Source organism: Wyeomyia smithii, chromosome 3 (assembly GCF_029784165.1).
Source record: "Wyeomyia smithii strain HCP4-BCI-WySm-NY-G18 chromosome 3, ASM2978416v1, whole genome shotgun sequence".
NCBI classification, from domain to species: Eukaryota; Metazoa; Arthropoda; class Insecta; order Diptera; family Culicidae; genus Wyeomyia; species Wyeomyia smithii.
The window spans coordinates 200,594,410-200,615,666 of record NC_073696.1 but is presented as its reverse complement, the minus strand read 5'-3'; the positions used below and the strand labels follow the sequence as shown (position 1 = coordinate 200,615,666).

Sequence of the window (21,257 nt, the reverse complement as noted above, 5' to 3'; positions counted from 1 at the left end):
AATCGAGATGAGGTTGGCTCAACTAACTGAACTAACTTTCGATTTTTATTCCGAAGTGAGTTATCTATCTACTGTGGCTAAGCCGTTATCGCTGATGGCGAACGGCAGCAGACAGGCGGACGCGAACACGTCGATGATGAATATAAGTATCGAGAGATCGAAATCAGATCGTCACGAACGCGTAGGTGAAATGCAATTGTGTTGGTCGTATAGACTTATAGCTGTGGCAACTGGTTCGAACCCCGATATCGGAAGAAAACGGTAAGCACATCTGTGTTCGAGGCTGCCAATACTTGTTCACGGTGTAATGTTTTCAGCAAGCACGTTCATGAAGCAATTAATAAAAGAACATTTCAGAATGCCGGTTGGCGATTTGGAACACAAATTGTTTTCCATTAGTCATGAGTCATATTAAGAGATACAAGTGCCACCTACAATACTGCATTTGATTTCAAATTTCTACATAAAAACAATATAATTGTATCAGCGTTAAAAAGATAACCGAATGGAGTTGAATCGAGACGGTAATTTTGTTGTTGCGGAAATAACAGTCTTCACTGTAACAATTTCATCATCAAATTTATTTACTTATTTAAATCGTCAAACTCATGTAAATAGGTATTACATGTGTAAGCATACATGAGCACGAAATGAATGAGGGTGTTCCAATTAGGTAATAAAGGGTGATTTCTTTGCTATTTGGTTTTTCGTGTATTCATATTTGACGGTTCACGCGGGAATTCTGACAGCTGCCAAAGTCTAATGTACTCAGTTTGGTTTGCCATTTCACCATGAACAGACTTACGCCTGAACAACGCTTACAAATAATCGAATTTTTGGGCCTTAGAACAACTTGCCGAAAATCCACTTTTTTACCGAAAAATTGTGTTCAATGACGAAGCTCATTTCTGGTTAAATGGGTATGTTAATAAGCAAAATTGCCGCATTTGGATCGAAGAGCAACCAGAGGCAATACAAGAATCGCCAATGCACCCAGAAAAATGCACGGTTTAGTGCGGTTTACACGCTGGAGGCATCATTGGATGATATAAATCTCAACGTTACGGTCAATGGCGCTCGCTATCGCGCGATGATTTCTGATTTTTGCCGGAAATGGAAGAACTGGGTCTTGTTGACAAGTGGTTTCAGCAAGACGGAGCAACGTGCCACACATAGCGCAAATCAATGGACATATTGCGGAATGAGTTCGGTGAGCAATTCATCTCACGAAATGGACCGGTGAATTGGCCGCCTGGATCATACGATTAAACACCGCTAGATTAGTTTTTGTTGAGCTATGTTAAGTCTCTCGTCTATGCGGATAAGCCAACAACAATTCCAGCCTTGGAAGACAACATTACACGCGTTATTCGCGAGATACCAGCCGAAATGCTCGAAAAAGTGACCCAAAATTGGACTTTTCATATGGACCATTTAAAACGTAGCCGTGGCCAACATTTGAATGAAATTATCTTTAAAAAGTAAATGGCATAAACCAATTTTATCGGCTCAAATAAAGATTTCATACAGTTTTGTAATTTTTATGCGTTATTTCAAAAGAAAAACCAAATTCCTTAAAAAACACCCTTTATTTAAGCAATTTCCGTTAAAACCGACCCACTATTTACATGAAGGAGTTGAAAACGATTCAAGTTCTGTTTGTTTAAAAACTCATGTTGCCCAAGTAAAGAAACTGCGTTTGATTAATCAAATAGAAGAACCCCCTGTTAACTAGAAAATACAACTTTTTTTTAGAATCCTAACTATTGAGTTTTGTTATAGAATTACTTAAACCAACATATCGTCGAAAAGATATAGAGCCTTTTTTGCAAACATAGAAGTGGACCGTCGCCATATTAAATTTTACCGCCAAATTTTTTTTTTAAAAGAAAATTTTATTTTTAAGCAGGTTTTCATCCACTACCACGAAAATTCCTCGATCAAGAATAAATACCGTTCAATCCAATTACCGATTGATTTGACCTGACCTTATTTAAAAGTTTCATTGAACGTTAAAGTTTTTTTTGCGCGGATTTTAAAACTTAGGCGGGCTGTTTATGCGAATTTTGAAACATGGCTTCCTATGCACTACGTATCCCTCATGTGAGAAGAAACTTTAGTGTAACTTTATCTAGAATGCAGAATATGCATTTTTTGTGGTCTCTTCTACACATCTCATTATACATAAAGATACCTCGGAAACAAGACAACTTTTTTTCATTTGTTTCGAGGCTAGACACTGCAAACCAAACGGTACCTTTTAAGTCAAAGCTCATTTTTAGTTGACTACAGTTCACTTTGATTGTATGATGCCCAAGTAATGGTGGTACCAACACAAATTCAAATCTACTATCGTACTTACGCACAGCCACAAGTCACGTACAAAGGAACATTCCACATTTTATTCAGACTACGTTAAAAGCCATTGAGTAGTGGAGTACTTACCTACAATAAAAACAAAAGGAAATACAATTAGTTTTTTTTTTTTCGACACAATGTAGAAACAATCATAAAACAATCTTCAATCTACGCGCCCTTAATGTTTCAGGCGCATTGTACCGACGAATTCAGGAAAGGTAATGTACTTAAAGTCATTATTAATAGCCATATAACGAAGTACGAGGGTGACCAGAGAGCGAGGGTCACCAAGGGAAAGTACGATTTCCAAATGGACCCCGGACATCGTAGTGACTGTTTTTCGTGTCAAAGCCATGACATGTAAACGTCGTACGCGCGTGCCTAAATAATGGCATTTTGCATGCTGTCAGAAAACGGCGGACAACGGAAGTCTCGGGGAGTGCTTGCAGACCTTCCTACCAGCAAGCATTACGGGCCGGACAGAAATTTATCAAAACAAACAAATAGTAGTGACAATTCACACAGCGCGACACGCACCGTCTTCGCGACGTCCGTTCGACTGTCCATCAGCCGGTCGCGTGTATATTAAACTGGTAATCCTGCGCGAACGGCTGTCCATCAAGTGAATCTTGCAGCAAAGGCACAGCAGCAGTGAAATTGTTGTCCGATGTTTTGCACAGCGGTACGGGCAAGCAAGAACAAAGAAAGTGAAAACGACGTGATTTGTTTAATGTGTGAAATTACTTTTTGATAACGTTTGTTTGTGGAAAATCGCCGGAGTCTCCGGTTGCTTAGGTTTATGTAACTCACTGCTCGCTTACCGCTCTATCTTTTTCTTCTCTGTGTGAATACACAAATTGATACAATGTATGAATCATTTTCTATCGGCTGTCCTATTTTCATTAGGCCAAATTGGACGATAAATGGAGATTAGTTACGGAGTTTCGCGTGCCTATCGGAGCGCTTACCGCACAGCCGTCATATGGAAACCGTCGACAGAGTGCCAGTTACCAACGTTACTGGTTGCGAACGACCAAAGTTGGAAGCTGCAACACCGCGCAAAAAGTGGCGAATATGGAGCAGCACGGGTGTTATCTCCATCTACCTATCTTTGGATGATTTTTTTTTTTTGATGCAAGTAAATGATTAGGCTTGTATAACTGGTAAACATGCTCCTAATGGTAAAAATTCTTGCTAACATAATCTACTATATAATTGATTTACCATTAGGGTTTAAATTTTGTTTAATATGAAATAAAAGGAATTTATTTAGACATCCATGGGCTTTTCTGATGCATGAGAAAAATGCTTTTTGTTACTTAGTACTCAGTTTGACAATTTTATCGACATACTTCCGATAATTTTTCGGATTGGCCTTAATGTTTCATGAATGGTTGTTGAAATTGCCTCGGGCTTTTTGCTGTTTTATGTTGCCTACGGTATCCGGTCATAGCATTGTCGTTCGATCTTAAATCTTTGTGACTGACTGTATCAAACTACGTTACTATTCAAGCAAATCAGTCTAGCTGTTAAACCGACACAAACTTTGCATCAGGAAGGTAACACTTTTAAGCAAAGGCTTTTAACTACTCACTCAACCATCATGGAGCTAGTTAAAAAGTTAACCTAGATAGCAAATAATCAAGTTTCAGAGCCGGGAGCAAATGACCATCATTTGAACCTGAAGTAATAATCTTTGGCAAAGCACCAATGAATTCCGATGGAGATAACTTCACATTATTACAAAGATCATCGAAATCTCGAAGAACCGTTTAAATGAGACTAATGGTTTTTTCTGCGAGCTATCACCGGGGCAAAAATGTACGACAATATACCGGGCAAAACTGAAAAGAAATTATATCGGAGTAAAGATAAAATTGGGATCAAATGGCGAGAGGATTAGAATACACTAAAGTCGATTTTTACGCGGGGGATACGTGTCGCGTAGAAAAAAACCGCGTAAATTACAGAATCCGCATAAAAAACGCGTACAGTCCGGAATCCCCGTAAGTTCCAGAATCCGCGTAAAAACACCCCGCGTACATTCCGGAATTCGCGTAAAAACCGCTTAAATTACGGAATCCGCGTAAAAAACGCGTAAATTCCGGAATCCGCGTAAAAAACAAAACGCGTAAGTTCTGCAATCCGAGTGAAGAGAAACCGAAATCCGCGCAAAAATAATATCGCGTAGATTCCGGAATCCGCGTAAAAAACCGCGTAAACTCCGGAATCCGCGTAAAAAAACTCGCGTAAAAAGCGACCTTAGTGTATCCTCTACTTACGAAAAAATTGAAAAGAGAGATGGGTATCAACATTTTGAACGAAACAAAGGTAGAAAGGAATTCAAAACAACATTATGTAAGATTTGAACATTTGAAAAAAACTTACAAAACTATTTTTTTTAATCAATTGAAAAATATTTCACTGAAAATTTACCAGTTGAATCCTCTTAAATGCGTGAAAAAAACTTCACTGAAAATTTACCAGTTGAATCCTCTTAAATGCGTGAAAAAACATTACTCGAAACAAAGTGATTTTAGTGAACTGAATGAAAATTAATGCTAAAATGAGTCCGACGAAATTAAAACGATTCGAAAACATGCTCGTTATCGTCTGATCTTCTGGAATGATAGGGCAAAGGAATAACTTTCGAACTACGTTATATATATATATTTTTCGTAATTTGTTTTTCGGACGTTTGGCTATTGATTACGGTATATTTTAAGATGTATTTTGCATGTCGTGGGTGCAAATATAGTGAGCTGTTGGCAGCGTTTTTCTCGAAATCATGTTTTTTTCAACTGGTGGTAAGTTTTTCTCAGCATCTACTGAACCGATTCGGCTAGAATTTTTGTCCTATATGTAAAAATGTATTATCTAACTTGTTACGTAGCCATTTTTCGATATCTGATTTTTTCAATTTTTTATGATTTTTTAAATAATTTTTCACGAAAAAAATTTTTGGAATTTTCAAAAACGGCTATGTAAAAAGTTAGATAATCCATTTCTACATGCTAAAACAAAATTTCAGCCAACTCGGTCGAGTAGTTGCTGAGAAAAACTTGCCAACAGTTAGGTACTGATCTAGAGAGAGCATCCACGTTCCTAGCTGCCAACAGCGTAATACTCACTATATTTGCATCCTCAACATGCTAAATGCATCATCAAATATACCCTAATGAATAGGCAAAATACCCGAACACTTCACTTTACTCTAAACTCCAGAGAAACAATCACGAAAATTTATTATTTTTCGACCTTCCAGAGTAGGGTCCCTCGTAAAAAGAGCTCGAAAATTATTTCAAAATCAATATTTAACGATCATTCTGTGCCGAACACGCATCAGTACTGGACGTGTTTGGTGATCGGTCCGATAGAGTATAAAACAAAAGACGTGTGAACAAGTGTTGGCATTGTTTGCCTGGTCGAGTGAAATAAATCCGGGTTCAAGGTCGTTCCTTTGTGCAACTGTTTCGCATCGTGACTGCCAGCTGGTGCGTAAGCCGATTTGGCTGCTGGCTGGATTGTGCTACAGCAGTGGACGAGACACAAACGAGGAAAAAGAAGAAGCCATCAGTGTCAGCGAGTCGTATCGCTGTGTGGAGTGATCTCACACCTGGCTCGCTGCTGGTGGCTGTTTGGTGCTGCTGTATTGGTGCTGCTGGCTGTAACGGCTGCTACTTCGAACGATCGGACAACCAACCTTACTGGAAGGGAGAAATAAAAAGGTACGTGTTCTTGTCAGCGCTAGTGCGCTAGACTTAAGATGGATGTAGATCCCTCGCCTCCCGCGCCACCATCCCCGAACCCCTCTGACCCTGACCCTTCTGTTACCCCCTCCCCTGTTCATTCTTCAGTCCCCCCTCGCCCCAGGCTTTACCCAGACGGAGCCCAGGGCAGCTATACTGTTTATTTTCGGCCAAAGGTAGGACCGAAATCGAAAAAGTTGAACCTCTTGCAGATTTCTAAAGACCTGACAAAGGAGTACAAGGGCGTGACCGAAATTTCCAAGGTCCGGCCTAACAAGCTCCGTGTCGTGGTCGGTAACCTGAAAGAGGCCAACGATATAGCTTGCTCTGAGCTCTTCACACGCGAGTATCGCGTTTACATACCCGCACGAGACGTGGAGATCGACGGTGTCATAACCGATTCGAGTCTGTCCGTCGAGTGTATACTACAAAGTGCCAAAGGGTGCTTTAAGAACAAAACGTGTCCCGAAGTAAAGGTGCTCGACTGCAAGCAATTGCGGTCAGCATCGATCATCGGTGGCAAAACAGTATACACTCCGTCAGACTCGTTTCGAGTTACGTTCGCCGGGTCTGCACTACCAAGCCACGTCTCGATCCACCGGGTTCGTCTCCCTGTGAGGCTCTACGTGCCCCGCGTCATGAACTGCCTGAATTGCAAGCAGTTAGGCCATACAGCCGCCTACTGCTGCAATAAGGCACGTTGTGGCAAGTGTGGGGAGTCTCATGCGGAAGATTCTTGCAGTGTTAACGCTGAAAAGTGTATTCACTGCGGAGAAAATCTGCATGAGCTCTCGACATGTGCGGTGTACATGCAGCGCAGGGATAAAATAAAACGGTCTCTCAAAGAGCGTTCAAAGCGTTCCTACGCTGACATGCTGAAGAAGACCGTTACCACTTCTCCCGTTACTTCGAACCCCTTCGATCTGTTGCCCTCTGAGGAAACCGATTCTGACGATTCACCAGCGGGAGCATCTTACGCCAATCCTGGGGAGTCTAGAAAGAGGAAAAGTGTTTCCTCTCCTAAACTTCCCAGAAAAGGTCCTAAGATTTCTCAAAGTGAAATGAAGGTTACAAACAAACCAAACAGTGCTGCGGAAAAACCGAAGCAAACTCCTCCTGGGCTGGCCAATTTAAAGTCCCAGAAGGAGTTCCCAGCACTGCCAGGAACATCTAAAACCCCAGTTGCTCCTTTTACACTCCCAGTTGATGAAACAAACTCTGGATTAGTGAAATTTTCTGACATTGTGGACTGGATTTTTGAAACTTTCAATGTACCCGATCCAATTAAAATTTTTCTTACAGCATTCCTCCCAACAGTTAGATCATTTTTGAAGCAGTTGACTGCCCAATGGCCTCTCCTTGCAGCGATTGTATCCTTCGATGCCTAATTCAACTGCGTATATGAAGGATTCTATCTCTGTCTTACAGTGGAATTGTAGAAGTATTTTACCAAAAATTGATTCGTTTAAAGTTTTGATAAATAAAAACAAATGCGATACATTTTCCCTTTGTGAAACTTGGCTTACTTCAAATATTGATCTCAACTTCCATGATTTTAATATTATTCGCCTTGATCGAGACACCCCATATGGAGGAGTACTTTTAGGGATTAAAAAGTGCTATTCTTTCTATCGTATTAACCTCCCCTCGATTCCAGGCATCGAAGTTGTCGCATGTCAAATGACAATACAAGGTAAAGAGCTTTGTATTGCCTCAATATATATTCCCCCCAGAGCACAGGTTGGGCAACGGCTGCTCTTTGATTTAATAGAACTTCTTCCCTCGCCACGTTTGATTTTGGGAGACTTCAACTCTCATGGCGTGGCTTGGGGTTCCCCATACAATGATAACCGCTCCTCTTTAATCTATAACCTTTGCGATGACTTCGACATGACTATTTTAAACAACGGTGAAATGACACGTATCCCGAAACCTCCAGCGCGCCCAAGCGCTTTGGATCTATCCTTATGTTCGACGTCGCTACGGTTGGATTGCACATGGAAGGTAATCCTCGATCCTCACGGTAGCGACCATCTGCCTATTCTTATTTCAATTACTAACGGGTCAACTCGCATGCGACCAATTGACATTCCGTATGACCTCACACGAAATGTCGATTGGAAGTTATACGAGGAAATGATTTCAAAAGCGGTCGAGTCGATTCAACATCATTCACCACTTGAAGAATACAACCTCCTCGCGGGCTTGATTCTCGACGCCGCGTTGCAAGCCCAAACGAAGAAATATCCCGGCGTAACGATCAAAGAACGGCCTCCCACTCCGTGGTGGGACCAAGAGTGCTCCGATGTCTACACGCAAAGATCCGACGCGTTTAAGGCCTACCAGACGGGAGGTATACCTGGCGACTATTTACGGTATTCGGAGCTTGATACCAAGCTTAAAAGCTTGGCTAAAGCAAAGAAACGTGGATATTGGCGTCGGTTCGTGAACGAGACGTCGAGGGAGACATCGATGAGCACTCTTTGGAACACAGCCCGAAGAATGCGGAATCGCGTAACGGTCAACGAAAGCGAGGAGTCTTCAAGTAGGTGGATATTTGATTTTGCCAGGAAAGTATGTCCGGACTCTGTTCCTGAGCAAAATATTGTTCGCGATGCGTCTCCGGGCCACGACGCGATAGAATCACCTTTTACGATGGCAGAACTTTCAGTTGCCCTCCTGTCCTGTAACAATAACGCGCCTGGATTAGATAGAATCAAATTCAACTTGTTGAAGAATCTACCCGGCAATGCCAAGAGGCGCTTGTTGAACTTGTTCAATAAGTTCCTGGAGCAAAACATTGTACCGCAGGATTGGAGGCAAGTGAAGGTGATCGCCATCCAAAAACCAGGGAAACCAGCTTCTGATCATAACTCTTATAGGCCGATTGCAATGCTATCCTGTATCCGGAAATTGATGGAAAAAATGATACTCCGTCGTTTAGACCACTGGGTCGAATCAAATGGTCTACTATCAGAAACTCAATTTGGCTTCCGCCGTGCCAAAGGGACGAATGATTGTCTTGCGTTGCTTTCAACAGATATTCAGCTGGCGTATGCTCGTAAAGAACAAATGGCGTCTGCGTTCTTGGACATTAAGGGGGCTTTTGATTCCGTTTCTATTGACATTCTTTCGGGTAAACTTCACCGACAAGGATTTTCTCCAATTTTGAACAATTTTTTGCACAACTTGTTGTCCGAAAAGCACATGCATTTTACGCATGGCGATTTGGCAACTTTTCGCATTAGCTACATGGGTCTTCCCCAGGGCTCATGTTTAAGCCCCCTTCTTTACAACTTTTATGTAAATGACATCGACGAATGTCTGGCAAATTCATGCACGATAAGACAACTTGCAGACGACAGTGTAATCTCTGTTACAGGAGCCAAAGCTGCCGATTTGCAAGGACCATTGCAAGATACCTTGGACAATTTGTCTGCTTGGGCTTTACAGCTAGGTATCGAATTCTCTCCGGAGAAGACTGAGATAGTAGTTTTTTCTAGGAAGCATGAACCTGCTCAGCTTCAAACACAATTAATGGGTAAAACGATTTCTCAGGTTTTGGTACACAAATATCTTGGTGTCTGGTTCGACTCTAAAGGCACCTGGGGTTGTCACGTGAGGTATCTGATGAAAAAATGTCAACAAAGAGTGAATTTTCTTCGTACAATAACCGGACAATGGTGGGGAGCCCATCCAGGAGACCTTATAAGGCTTTACCAAACAACGATATTGTCTGTTATTGAATACGGGTGTTTCTGCTTCCGCTCCGCAGCAAACACACATTTGATCAAACTGGAGCGAATACAATATCGTTGTTTGCGTATCGCCTTAGGTTGCATGCAGTCGACCCATACGATGAGTTTGGAGGTTTTAGCTGGAGTACTACCATTGAAAAACCGCTTCTGGAGCCTGTCTTCTCGTATTCTAATCAAATGTGAGGTCTTGAACCGTCCCGTGATTGAAAATTTTGAAAGGTTAATCGAACTTAATTCTCAAACCCGTTTTATGACATTGTATTTCAATCACATGTCCCAAAATATTAACCCTTCTTCGAATATTCCAAATCGTGTCGACTTATCAAATACTTCTGATTCTACTGTGTTTTTCGATACATCCATGATAGAAGAAACTCGTGGAATCCCGGATCATTTACGCGTGCAGCAGATCCCTAAAATTTTTTCCAATAAATATCGAAACATCAACTGCGACAATATGTACTACACTGACGGATCACTTCTTGATGGGTCCACTGGCTTCGGTATCTTCAATAACAATTTAACCGTCTCCCATAAGCTCGATAATCCTGCTTCTGTTTACGTCGCAGAATTAGCTGCAATTCAGTACACCCTAGGGATTATCGAAAAAATGCCCACGGACCATTATTTCATCTTTACGGACAGTCTCAGTTCCATTGAGGCTCTCCGATCGATGAAAGATGTTAAGCACTCTCCGTATTTCCTGGGGAAAATACGGGAACATCTGAGTGCTTTATCCGAAAAATCTACTCAGATTACCTTAGCGTGGGTCCCTTCTCACTGCTCGATACCGGGTAATGAGAAAGCGGACTCTTTGGCTAAGGTGGGCGCAACAAACGGTGATATTTATGAAAGACCAATTGCCTTTAATGAATTTTTCGCACTTGTACGTCAGAATACGATCATCAGTTGGCAAAATGCTTGGACCAGAGGGGAATTGGGAAGGTGGTTACATTCCATAATCCCCAAAGTATCGACGAACCCGTGGTTCAAGGGGTTGGATGTAGGTCGGGATTTCATTTGCGTGATGTCCCGGCTTATGTCCAATCACTATAGATTTGACGCGCTCCTCCGTCGTGTTGGGCTCGGGGAAAGTGGTATCTGTGCCTGTGGTGAAGGTTATCACGACATAGAGCATGTGGTTTGGTCATGCCCTGTACACCGTGACGCCAGGTCTAAATTAATAGCTTCCCTGCAGGCCGAGGGTAGACAGCCGGCTGTTCCTGTTCGTGATGTCTTGGCGAGCCGTGACCTATCCTACATGTCCCTTATATACGTTTTCCTGAAATCCATCCACGCCCCAGTCTAGTCCCGTTCCCCTCCGTCTACACCCAACAAAACGACAAGAACACGTTTGAACCTTAAGCACAAAACCAGCAACCAGACCCCGCACAACAGAACCAGGACCCAAGGACTACGAGCCTCTGTCCCAACTCACGACATCGTGGCTCAGCAGAACGAATCCATACATGCCATTCGACGATTATCAGACGACCATTGAACAACAAAACACTGATTGGAAATCCCATGCTAGTTTTAAGTTAGACTTAATTTCAGCTCGTAGTCGGCAGCGAGGATAAAAAATTTGCTTTAGTTTTTAAGTCATCAGATATAATTGGCGCCGTTAAACATTAAATTGTATTTGTGCCGTGTCAAATAAATGTTATGTGAAGAAAAAAAAAAAAAATATTTAACGAATGTTGAATCGTTTAAATTGTTTTCATACAATTCTCAATTCATTCTAAAATTACTTCAAAAGTTATTTTCAAAACGATAATACACTAAAGACGCTTTTTACGCGGTTTATTTTTATGCGGCTATTTTCACGCGGATTTCGGAATTAACGCGTTTTTTTACGCGAATTTCGGAATTTCATTAAAATTAAGACAAGTCATGCTATTTGTCAATTTTTTTTACTAAGGCAGTAAATGCAGGTATGATTAACGAAAAAAAAAATTAGCTGCAAATAGGATAGTAGAAAAATATAGAACAGCAGGTGAGACTCAAACCCATAACTTCTAATCTCCTGTCAGATGCGTTTCCGATTACACGCAGCATTGATTACTCGACGTGTCTAACAGTTTATTTTGTATTACTCTCCCATCCGTCACACTTCATTCATTTACTCAGTAGAGAGTATAGTCTCTTAAAAGATGATTGCAAATTATGTAAGGAAAATAGTCAGCTAGTACTGCGGATTCAATAATATTTTGATGACATTTTCATAAGTCTACAGTTGGTTTGAAATGATCACAATATTTAAAATTATTTTAAACTGATGAACAATTGTTTACGATTGGCAATGGAGAGGTGCTTGTCGAGATTTTTTTTGATTGATTTTATTCCCGCAGTATTTCTAAGCTTAATAGAATATCAACGAAATATCATATCTTATATTTGATTTTTTGACACGGCACAAATACTTAACTTCGAACGTGTTTCCGAATAGCTTTCAGTATCATGTGAATCATAATTGAGTGCACCCGCAATCTTGCCGGTGAAAAGATATCGCCGATTTGAATCTATCAAAACAAATTCGTGGAAATCAGGATCCTGAATCAGTGCCGAAAAATTTCGGTCCTTTTTTACCATTACAAGGGAAATATTTTGCTCTCTTTCTCCGTTTTTTCAGTATTCGTACAAAAATGAAAGCCAAGTCGTACGTCAGGCGCTGTGAAAGCGTGTCGTTTGATATTCACTGTTTTAAATTTTCTGAAAATTTATTATTCTGAGTTTCATTATGTAAACTGTTATGTTGTAAACTCGGTTTGTGTACTTTACAGTAGCATTACGCGACTAGTGATGGATAAGAAAAATGCTGCCACGAAAGCAATTTTAGTGATTTATTATGATAATGACAGCAAGCGTCACGTTGATAATGTTATTTTTGTTTTACCAAAGGAACGGTGAGTATCATTTAATTAGATTTTCAGAAGATTTTATTTCTTGACCGTGAAATGTGGCAGCCGTGAGTGTGGCAGCTCGTTTCAAGGATGAATTTCTAGTGTGTTCCTATGAATCCTAAACCAGTGTTTTACAAGTAACAATACTTTAAGCACGATCCAAGGCGTGGATTTTCTTATTCCAATAAAACCAATCATTTCAAACGAACGTTTTCAATTTGAAAGTAACCAATATCAGATTCGTCATGCATTTGCAGGCTATAAACATATCGCAAGGTCAATCTTTGGAAGTATGTGGAATCAATCCTAAATTCCCATGCTTGCCCCCAATGTTTGAAATTGTTTGAATAAAGAGAAAAAAGAGCGGAACGAAGTTGGCCGGGTCAGCTAGTTGAAAAATAATAAAAATGAAACTAAACCTGTCCTGTTTCTTCAATTCAATTCAAAGAGATTATATTTTTTCAATTTTTTTTTTTTTGGTTTTCTGAAATTATTATAAATGTTTCCATAAAAAGTTCAGGATTAATTCCAAATAACTCTCGCAATTGGTCGAAATATACATGGAATCTTGGCGCCATTAGTTTTGCGTGTTTCAAAGCAAATTGATTCTAGTGATGTCATTTCTGTAGGTATGTAAGATGCGGCTTTGTATACAAATTTGTTCCCTGCTATAATAGTGTTATAGTCTGCCTGTTGCTATGTGAGTACGAAACAGTTTAAATTATTTGCACAGTAGATAGTGCGAACAGTGCATAGTGGTCCAGGTGGACGAAATTAATAACTCCGAATCGTGTTGGTTTTTTGAAATAGTGTTATCGCTATTGTTCGTGAGAATATTTTTGTATGAAATGTGTGATCTAGTACTAATTTTTTTTCTTCATTTTTTTCATTTTGGAAGGATGTTTGAAATTGTGATTTTTTTTTTGATAAAATGGACAAAAAACGTTTATTTTTATTAATTTTTTTTCTAAGTGTATTAACAAGCTCTATGAGTTTCTAGTTATAAATCATTAATTTCTAGTGTTTAAAGTGCATGAATTATTTGCTCCCGTTAGGTAAAACGAAATAGAATATTTGTTGTCAGTTACGAGCAGTTAGAGTGATGTCCACGGTTCATACAAAAATTTTAGAATTTATATTGGCAGTTGTCCATTGGAGGGAGGGGGGGGGGGTTAAAATCGTTAAAAAACTGTCCACGTGGTATGTGGATGGCCCCTGACTGAAAAACACCGAGATGATCTACGATTGGAAATTGTTTGTATTAAGTAAATAGTGAAATCATCCCCGAAGAAAAAAATTAATATTTATCAAGGCTATGAATATGTGAAGAGTGAAGCTTACAAGAGGTGTTGTAATTTTCTCGTGCAAATAAGTCGTGTCATTCGATCAAATTATTCAATTAACCTTCTAGTGCCCAGTGCTACCTTTGGGCGGGCTTCAGTCAAACCTCTAAAAAGCTTCAATAAATACTTAAAAAATGTTTATAAAGATTCATAGTGATTTTACCGAAGTCCGTCTAAAAAATAACTTGGGCAAATTTCTAACGAAGGATCGAAGATTGTTATGAGTATGTTTTGGACACCTTCTAATAATTAAAGTTTCTGGTATTTTAAAGCAGATCTCAATAATATTTCGATTTCAGCATTATTCGTTGGAGTACAATTTTTCTAGATTTTGTGAAATTCTGCGCTTTCTTTTGAATACTAAACAACGAAACCATTTCTACTGTTCATTTACTAAAAGACCCTTTAGCTATCTAGATTTGTTTTTTGAAAAACTTTCGAGAATATCAATTAAACTGCGGGTTCTAAGACCCAGTGAATTTGATTCGTACTGGTTATTTGGAACCCACATATCAACTCAATCTTTTACTATAATTCAGTAGGATTGAGGTAATTATTTTTAGAAAGAAAGTGGTGAAATCGTGCAAGGCATTTTTTGATAACAACATTTTTTCGAAAGTGTGCAATGCATGGATGCAATCGAATTGTGTCTCACGTAGGATTTCTCATGCGTAAAAAACATTAGTTCCAATTAGATTAATTAGCACCAAACAGATTAAAATGAATTAGTATAACTTTTGAAACAGTTGTTATTGTAAACGTTTTCTTAAACATGAGTCTTCTTTGAGTTATTGTACTGAAAGATATCTTGGGTTTAAAAAACTGAAAAAATTATATGGTATTTCTCATAATGGTTCATAAATATTTCATTGAAATTTAATCGATTTAATATAAATTCTGAAAACCGGTAAAACAAATGACAAAACAACAGCAATTCAATAAACTTACATATCCAAACGTTCCCCTTGGGAGTATCCTCGAGAATGCGAATGTTGAAATCGTACGCCGCCAGATCCTTCCGCAGGCTCATCGCCTTATCGTAGGTGAGCGCACATTTTGGCACCAGGAACAAACTGTCAAACTCGTAGATGTCACCACCAATGTTTCGGCTCTTCGAGCCCAGCACACTATTATTGCTGGTGCTGTGATACAAACTTCCACTACTACCGTTAGTCAGAAGCGACGAAAATCCGTTGGTCGGTCCTCCCCCGGACAATCCGCCGGAAGAGTAACCGCCGTTCGTGTAGGCAACACCACTACCACCGATGTGCTGATAACTGTTCCGACTTCGGATCAGCCGGTTATTGTTGGAGCTTCCACTGCCAGCACTGTTATTGCTGGCAGCACGGCCTGCACTGCTGCTTCGAATTTGGACCGTCGTTGACGAGTTCGGATTGCCTTGGCTGTGCGGCTGATTATGGTGATGCGCGTGATGCTGGTGATGATGATGACTGGCACTAATATTGGTGGCTGCGCAACGTTTCACTGATATCATAGCGTCAGCCAAAAATAATTGGGGAAGAGCACTTTTTCGCTGCAGAACGCTCGTTGCAGTACCAATCCGAACTTGTCAGTGCCACACTGGACATTCATACACTTATGTAAACACACATACGTACACTTATTTATAACGATTTCTTGAAATCTTCTTTTTCACCTGTTTTGCACTTTTATCACAGACGATTGCAGAGAAGATTTACTTTTTTTCTTTTAAGATTGCACATACTTATCGCTTGATCATTTTTGCTGTACCGTTTTCTATTCTGTTGAAATAACACTGAAAATTCACTTGTTAGTAGATTTGATTTAGCGAAACAAGGTGTAGCAGACAACTGGTAAGTTTTGTGACTGAGAAACTTCGCGTAAAAGTGATATCCAATAGGTCTGTTCTGGTTCAGCAATCCCGTGCTTCGTACATAGAAAATCAAACCGAACCGTACTCAGTCGCGAAAATCGTCCAACTGTGTAACCGACGGTGGCGAGAGGTACTGTAGACTGTGGTATGGTCAACTGTGCTGTGGTCGGTCGATCGCCCGATGAGTGCAACTCGCGCAGGATACACTGGTCTGGCGTATGTCGCACGTAACACGCGGAACGCCAACCGCCGTGCGGATAATTGATCGCCGATAATTGTGACGAGCGTGTGCGACGACGACGTCGCGACGCGAACGCCCTGCTCGTCCGGCTCGAACGAAGATTTCAATCACTTATTACATAGTTTGCGATGACGTCGGTGACGGGTATAACCAGCGCACTTGGCAAGGACACCTCTTTCACTTCCTATGAGAGGACCACGAAACGAAACGACACAAAATGAAACGAGCATAACACCAAACGAGGGGAGGGCACTACGAATGTTTTCGTCCGATTGATATTTCGGAGGAGTTTTGCACGAGCACGAGCCTTCAGCGATGAAGCTCGCACTGGCACTGAAACCATTGCCACACAAATGGCCAGATTAGCACAGAAGTGGAAAATTTCGAGGCCCCGGCCGAAATCCCGCAATCTTATGCCAAAACGCGGATGGTGTGAACTGGTAAAACGCAAAGCGGAGCGCGGGCAAACGGTAGAAATAACGAGAAAGTAAGATCCGATACGGGCAGAGAAATGTGGAAGATGCTTTTTATTTTCATTTCCCAGTTTTTTTTTTGTTCCTGTAAATTGGCTAATCCGGTGCGCGGCGGCAGCAAGCCGAATTGAATTCGAACTCAGGTGTGGCTATCGGCTTCCGAGAATCAGCTTTAGTTTGCCACCGAGTCAGTGCTAACCAGCCTAGCAAAGCGATAGTAATTTCGAGTAAAGGGTCAAACCTAGGTGGGGTCTTTCTTCGTTATCAATTCGAAAAGAAGATTGGCATTTTTTATGCCTCCGTTCTCACAAAAACTGCATAACTGAAACTACTCAAATTTTCATCAAAAAATATATACGAAAAATTGTAAAAATTTAAGAATACCTAGAAAATGTACCAGTTTTTGCATGAACCAGTTATGGCCTATGGAGTGCTATAACTATTCAACTTTAGCAAAGCGGGTACGAGGATGCGAAAAATGAAATAGAACAGAAGGTGTGACTTAGACTTCGACTACTCGCAAGTCGCAGATACAGTAAGTCGTTATACAGTGTGTGTGAGACAGTGTCTCAGTTACAAAAAAAAACTTTCAAAAGGTGGTGTGTGCGGTTGATCAAAAAGTGCTAGGAACGAGACGAGAAGGTGATTCGATATTGGTCTTCAGGGAAACTGACTTCCCAGTAGTTTAATTGGCAAAAACATCATGCCGGAGATATCGGAGATTGCGGGTTCGAGTCCCGACTGGATGAGGAAAATTTTTCCGAGCCTGAATCACATTTTTTGTTCTCGTTCATTTTTCGTAAAACTATATTCATTGCTCGCTTCACTAAACTGGAAATTTCATTCTATTTTTACCACCAAGAACAACATGAAAAGGCATTAATGTATTCACTTCTCGCTAAATCATATCTCTACTCATTTTTTTCTGTTGCGGAATCAGACTGCTGCGTCCAATAATTAGAATTTTTGATAATAGCAAGTTTTTTTCACATTTCGCATAGAAATTTTGCGAACGACCTATGTTTATGTAAATAGTGATAATTTTATCGATGCTCAAGAATTGTTTTTCAAAATGGCATGTTTTAAAAGCAATTTTTGTTGTTTTGTATTGTGCTAGCTAGAGAAAGATTAAGTTTAAACCTCTGCATGGAATTATTATCAACGATAAAATTGGCAGGAGGAACGAAGCTTGGTCAATTAGGCAGAGTAGTAAGCGCAAAAAAGTGTAAAAGCACACAAGCACGCATAATAAAATAAGCATGTCACTTTCTTTTAATGGTGATATTGCCAATAGAAGTACGGAATACAGCATTTCTTTACTGTAAGAACCTACTTACTGTGACCAGAAACGTTTATCTATTGCGAGATATCGTAGAAAGTCAGTGACATGCTAATTATTTATCCGTGATTGTGTGTAATATGATTTCACCCTTCCTTCAACACTTACTGCTCAACTATATCAAACCTCGTTCCTCCCGCTAAATGTCGCCAGCTATAATTTCTTGGAGAAGTTTCGTGTGCGTCCATCTGGCCAGTTTTGTTATAAGAGGGATTTGGTAATTGAGGTTATTGGGGGAGCCTGAGAATGAACACATACTTAAGTCCTTCAAAGCGGACTCTATAACATTGCGGCTACGCAGTTTCTTCCCTATACAGAAGCACGAATAATAATATAAACATGTCACTTACTTTCAATAGTGATATTGCAAACAGAAATTTAAAAATCAGCATATATAAGAACGGAATACAATATCGCACGCTTAGCCTTGGGGCTAATAGCGGTCTCGATCAACTAGATTAGTTGAGAGAATTCGTTATCGATATTGTTTTTGGCACATTTTGCATGTGGATAAGATAGGATAAGTACAACGATACACCGTGCCCCAGTGCTGAGTCGAGAAAATTTCCAGCTCGAAAAGATCCTCGACTCGATCGGGAATCGAACCCGATATCACAACCGTGTGAGAGAGCTAGCCGACCGACATCGCTAACCACAGAACCACGGGGACCACATAAGAACGGAATACAGTATATCGATATTACGAAATATCAATGTTTCTGGTAGCTCTGGCAACCGCACAACATGAAACAAGTTAGAGTTTTCATAATCAATTCGTACAGTTCTTGTTTTGTATCAAAAAGCAAAGCGATCATACGTGGGTAATTCATTAAACATATACGGCTTCCCGAAACTACAACCCTCGCAACATTCGAGGTCATTCCACGGAGCGCTGGAGGCAGAAGAAGACCACCATTAACCGGCACCGATAAACGCACACGTAAAACGCTCTACTCTCAATTCACGTGATTACCGACTGCAATGCTTTTTTTGTTGGTTCGTTTTTTTTTCGCAGCTTCTCCAATTCGATTATTCGCTGCTGCCCTGAGCGTGCGTTTCTCGTAGTGTGTGCTTGCACACAATCAACATCTAGCCGAAACGGAGAGAAATCACCAACATTTGTGTACTCCGATCGCTGCTCATTTGTTTATACCCGAACACGAAATAATCGATCAAAGTTTAGCATCCAGCAATCATCATCAGCATGATCACCATAAGAGAGCAATGACGTGCAGAGTGGTTTAAATGAAAGTAGTTTGCACTGGACGAGACGATCAATAGTAGAAGTTTCGCTCGACAGCTTCCTGCTTGCTGCTGGCTGTACCCTCCGCCGTCCACGTCCACCGAAACATCCTCCTCCTCCTCTCGTTGTCGTCGCACTGTATATCTAATTGCGAATTATGGACGAAAAATTGAAGTTGATAAGCCAATTGATTTTGCGTCATGTGATGTCGATCCGCCGCCACACAACAGGTTGTTTTTTTATTAAATAGAGTTTACGAACAACATCGAATGTGCAATTTTCACGAGAAAAATTGACCTTAGTTTCAAATCGGGGTAACGATCGTGATTCTGTTAACCAAAGCAATCTAAATCAAGTTGCTTAATCTTAACAATGACAGGGTCTATCGTAAACTGAATACTCCGAAATTGATAATTTCGCGACCATTGTGGCAAACAATAGGGCAGCACCTAAAGGAGAGTTTTGTTTTCAGTTCATTACGCGACAAAAATACGTCAGAGTTTGGAGGTTATGTTTTGTGAAATGTTGATCAGCGTTGCGATCGTTTTGTGCCATGTTTTTGATGCACTGTGGGTAAAAAATCCCAAAAAGCTCAGTTTGAAAAAAATTAAAGAATTATGTTTCAATTGTTGCCATGGAAGTTGCCATTTTCATAACAAGGTTACAAAACAACCATTTCACTTTATTTAGAACGCCAGAGGCCGGTACGAACTCTCTTGCTTACCGTAACAATCCCAAATAAGTGTCGAATACTTTCACCGTTCGGTCGATCGCCGGCGTTCGATCGTTTTCATTTTCTCGAAATGAATTCATTTTATTCAATCATAGACCACCCGGTTGAGCAATAAATCCTCAAACAGGGCAACCATCAATTTCATCGCTATTGCACCTTCCGCTGTAAAAGCAGTGTTTCGGGGAAGTCTGACAGGTCGTGCCGATTCATTTGCCCACTCACACAATTTTCCGCAGTACGGTTCAACTGTCGGCTGCTGGACCAAATGAACCAGTTCGGAAGGACACGGTGAAGTAATAGTCCTGTGGAAAAAAAGTTAGCTGCTACCTTACTGGCGAGCAAACATTGCACGAGGTAGTAATAATAGCAATAATAATAATAATAACAGTGGCAGGTAATAATAACATTCGCATACAGACCGAACACAAACAGTAAAATTTGTTACAATTTTCTGCATTTTATACAACAACTGGTCAAAGGCCATATCGAAAGCAGTCTCTTGGCTGCCCGTTGAACCTCCGAGCGATGTTTGTTTTTTTTTTTCCTTTGCTAGAAGCATAGCCTAGCTCGGGGAAAACAATTTGGAATCAGTTAGCAAGCATGGCTGCAATAAATAATAACTTCACGTGTTGGGTCGACCCGCATACCGAAGATTGGGATTTTTCCCCGGCCAAAGCAGCAGCACACGAAGATCTGCTACAGTTTCCCGCCGTTGATCGCGAACAAAGCCAAATATGATAGGAGTAGCATGGTTGCTGATTCGTGCACAGTGGGCCCTGGCAACGTAGAACTGTCTCGAATGGGCAAAAGATGTGAGCGGTGATAAATCATTCATTAAATACGCCCTGCCAAGCGCTCTCCCCAAGCGCAGTCACATTATCTTGAGTTTGATTTTATTTAAAAGAGCCTCTTTTGATTTTTGTTAAATCACGAAAAGTAGTTTGCAGAGCACATTGTTCATCTACTACCGCAGTTACTACGGGTCACACCCAACCGTTGCAAACTTTGATTGATATATCGACGGAAGCTGCGCGCGCTAGTCTATTACTTTCTCCAACGTTTTTCTTTATTTTTTTTATTTCACTTCCAACAGTTTTGTTCGTTCGCTACCTGGGACCCAATAGTAAGTGGATTTCTAACCTGTATACCGCCGCTTTGATTTGGAGTAATAAATGTGCGCAATTTCACGCCCGCATCGTTTTCCGTTTCCTTATGGCCCCGCGCAGTCGGCACTTTATCTTTAAACATGTAGACGAACAATG

At 40.6% G+C, this 21,257-nt stretch overlaps 1 protein-coding gene across 27 annotated transcripts in view; it reads right to left on the bottom strand.

Moving 5' to 3' along the window:
• The window catches only part of LOC129730917 (capping protein inhibiting regulator of actin dynamics), a 281,403-nt gene that overhangs the window by 81,378 nt on the left and 178,768 nt on the right, over nt 1-21,257 (bottom strand). For 17 of the 27 annotated variants that reach the window (XR_008728941.1, XM_055690529.1, XM_055690536.1 and 14 more), the window contains exon 2: nt 15,060-15,888. The exons of 6 other annotated variants lie outside the window; for them this stretch is intronic. Coding sequence is in view for 20 of the 21 variants with exons in the window: in XM_055690529.1 (XP_055546504.1) it covers nt 15,060-15,606 (547 nt within the window). In the remaining variant the exon portion in view is untranslated. Of the gene's footprint in view, nt 1-2,895; nt 2,993-15,059; nt 15,889-21,257 lie in introns of those variants that run through there. 4 more of the 27 variants (XM_055690545.1, XM_055690552.1, XM_055690550.1 and 1 more) reach the window with 2 other exon arrangements.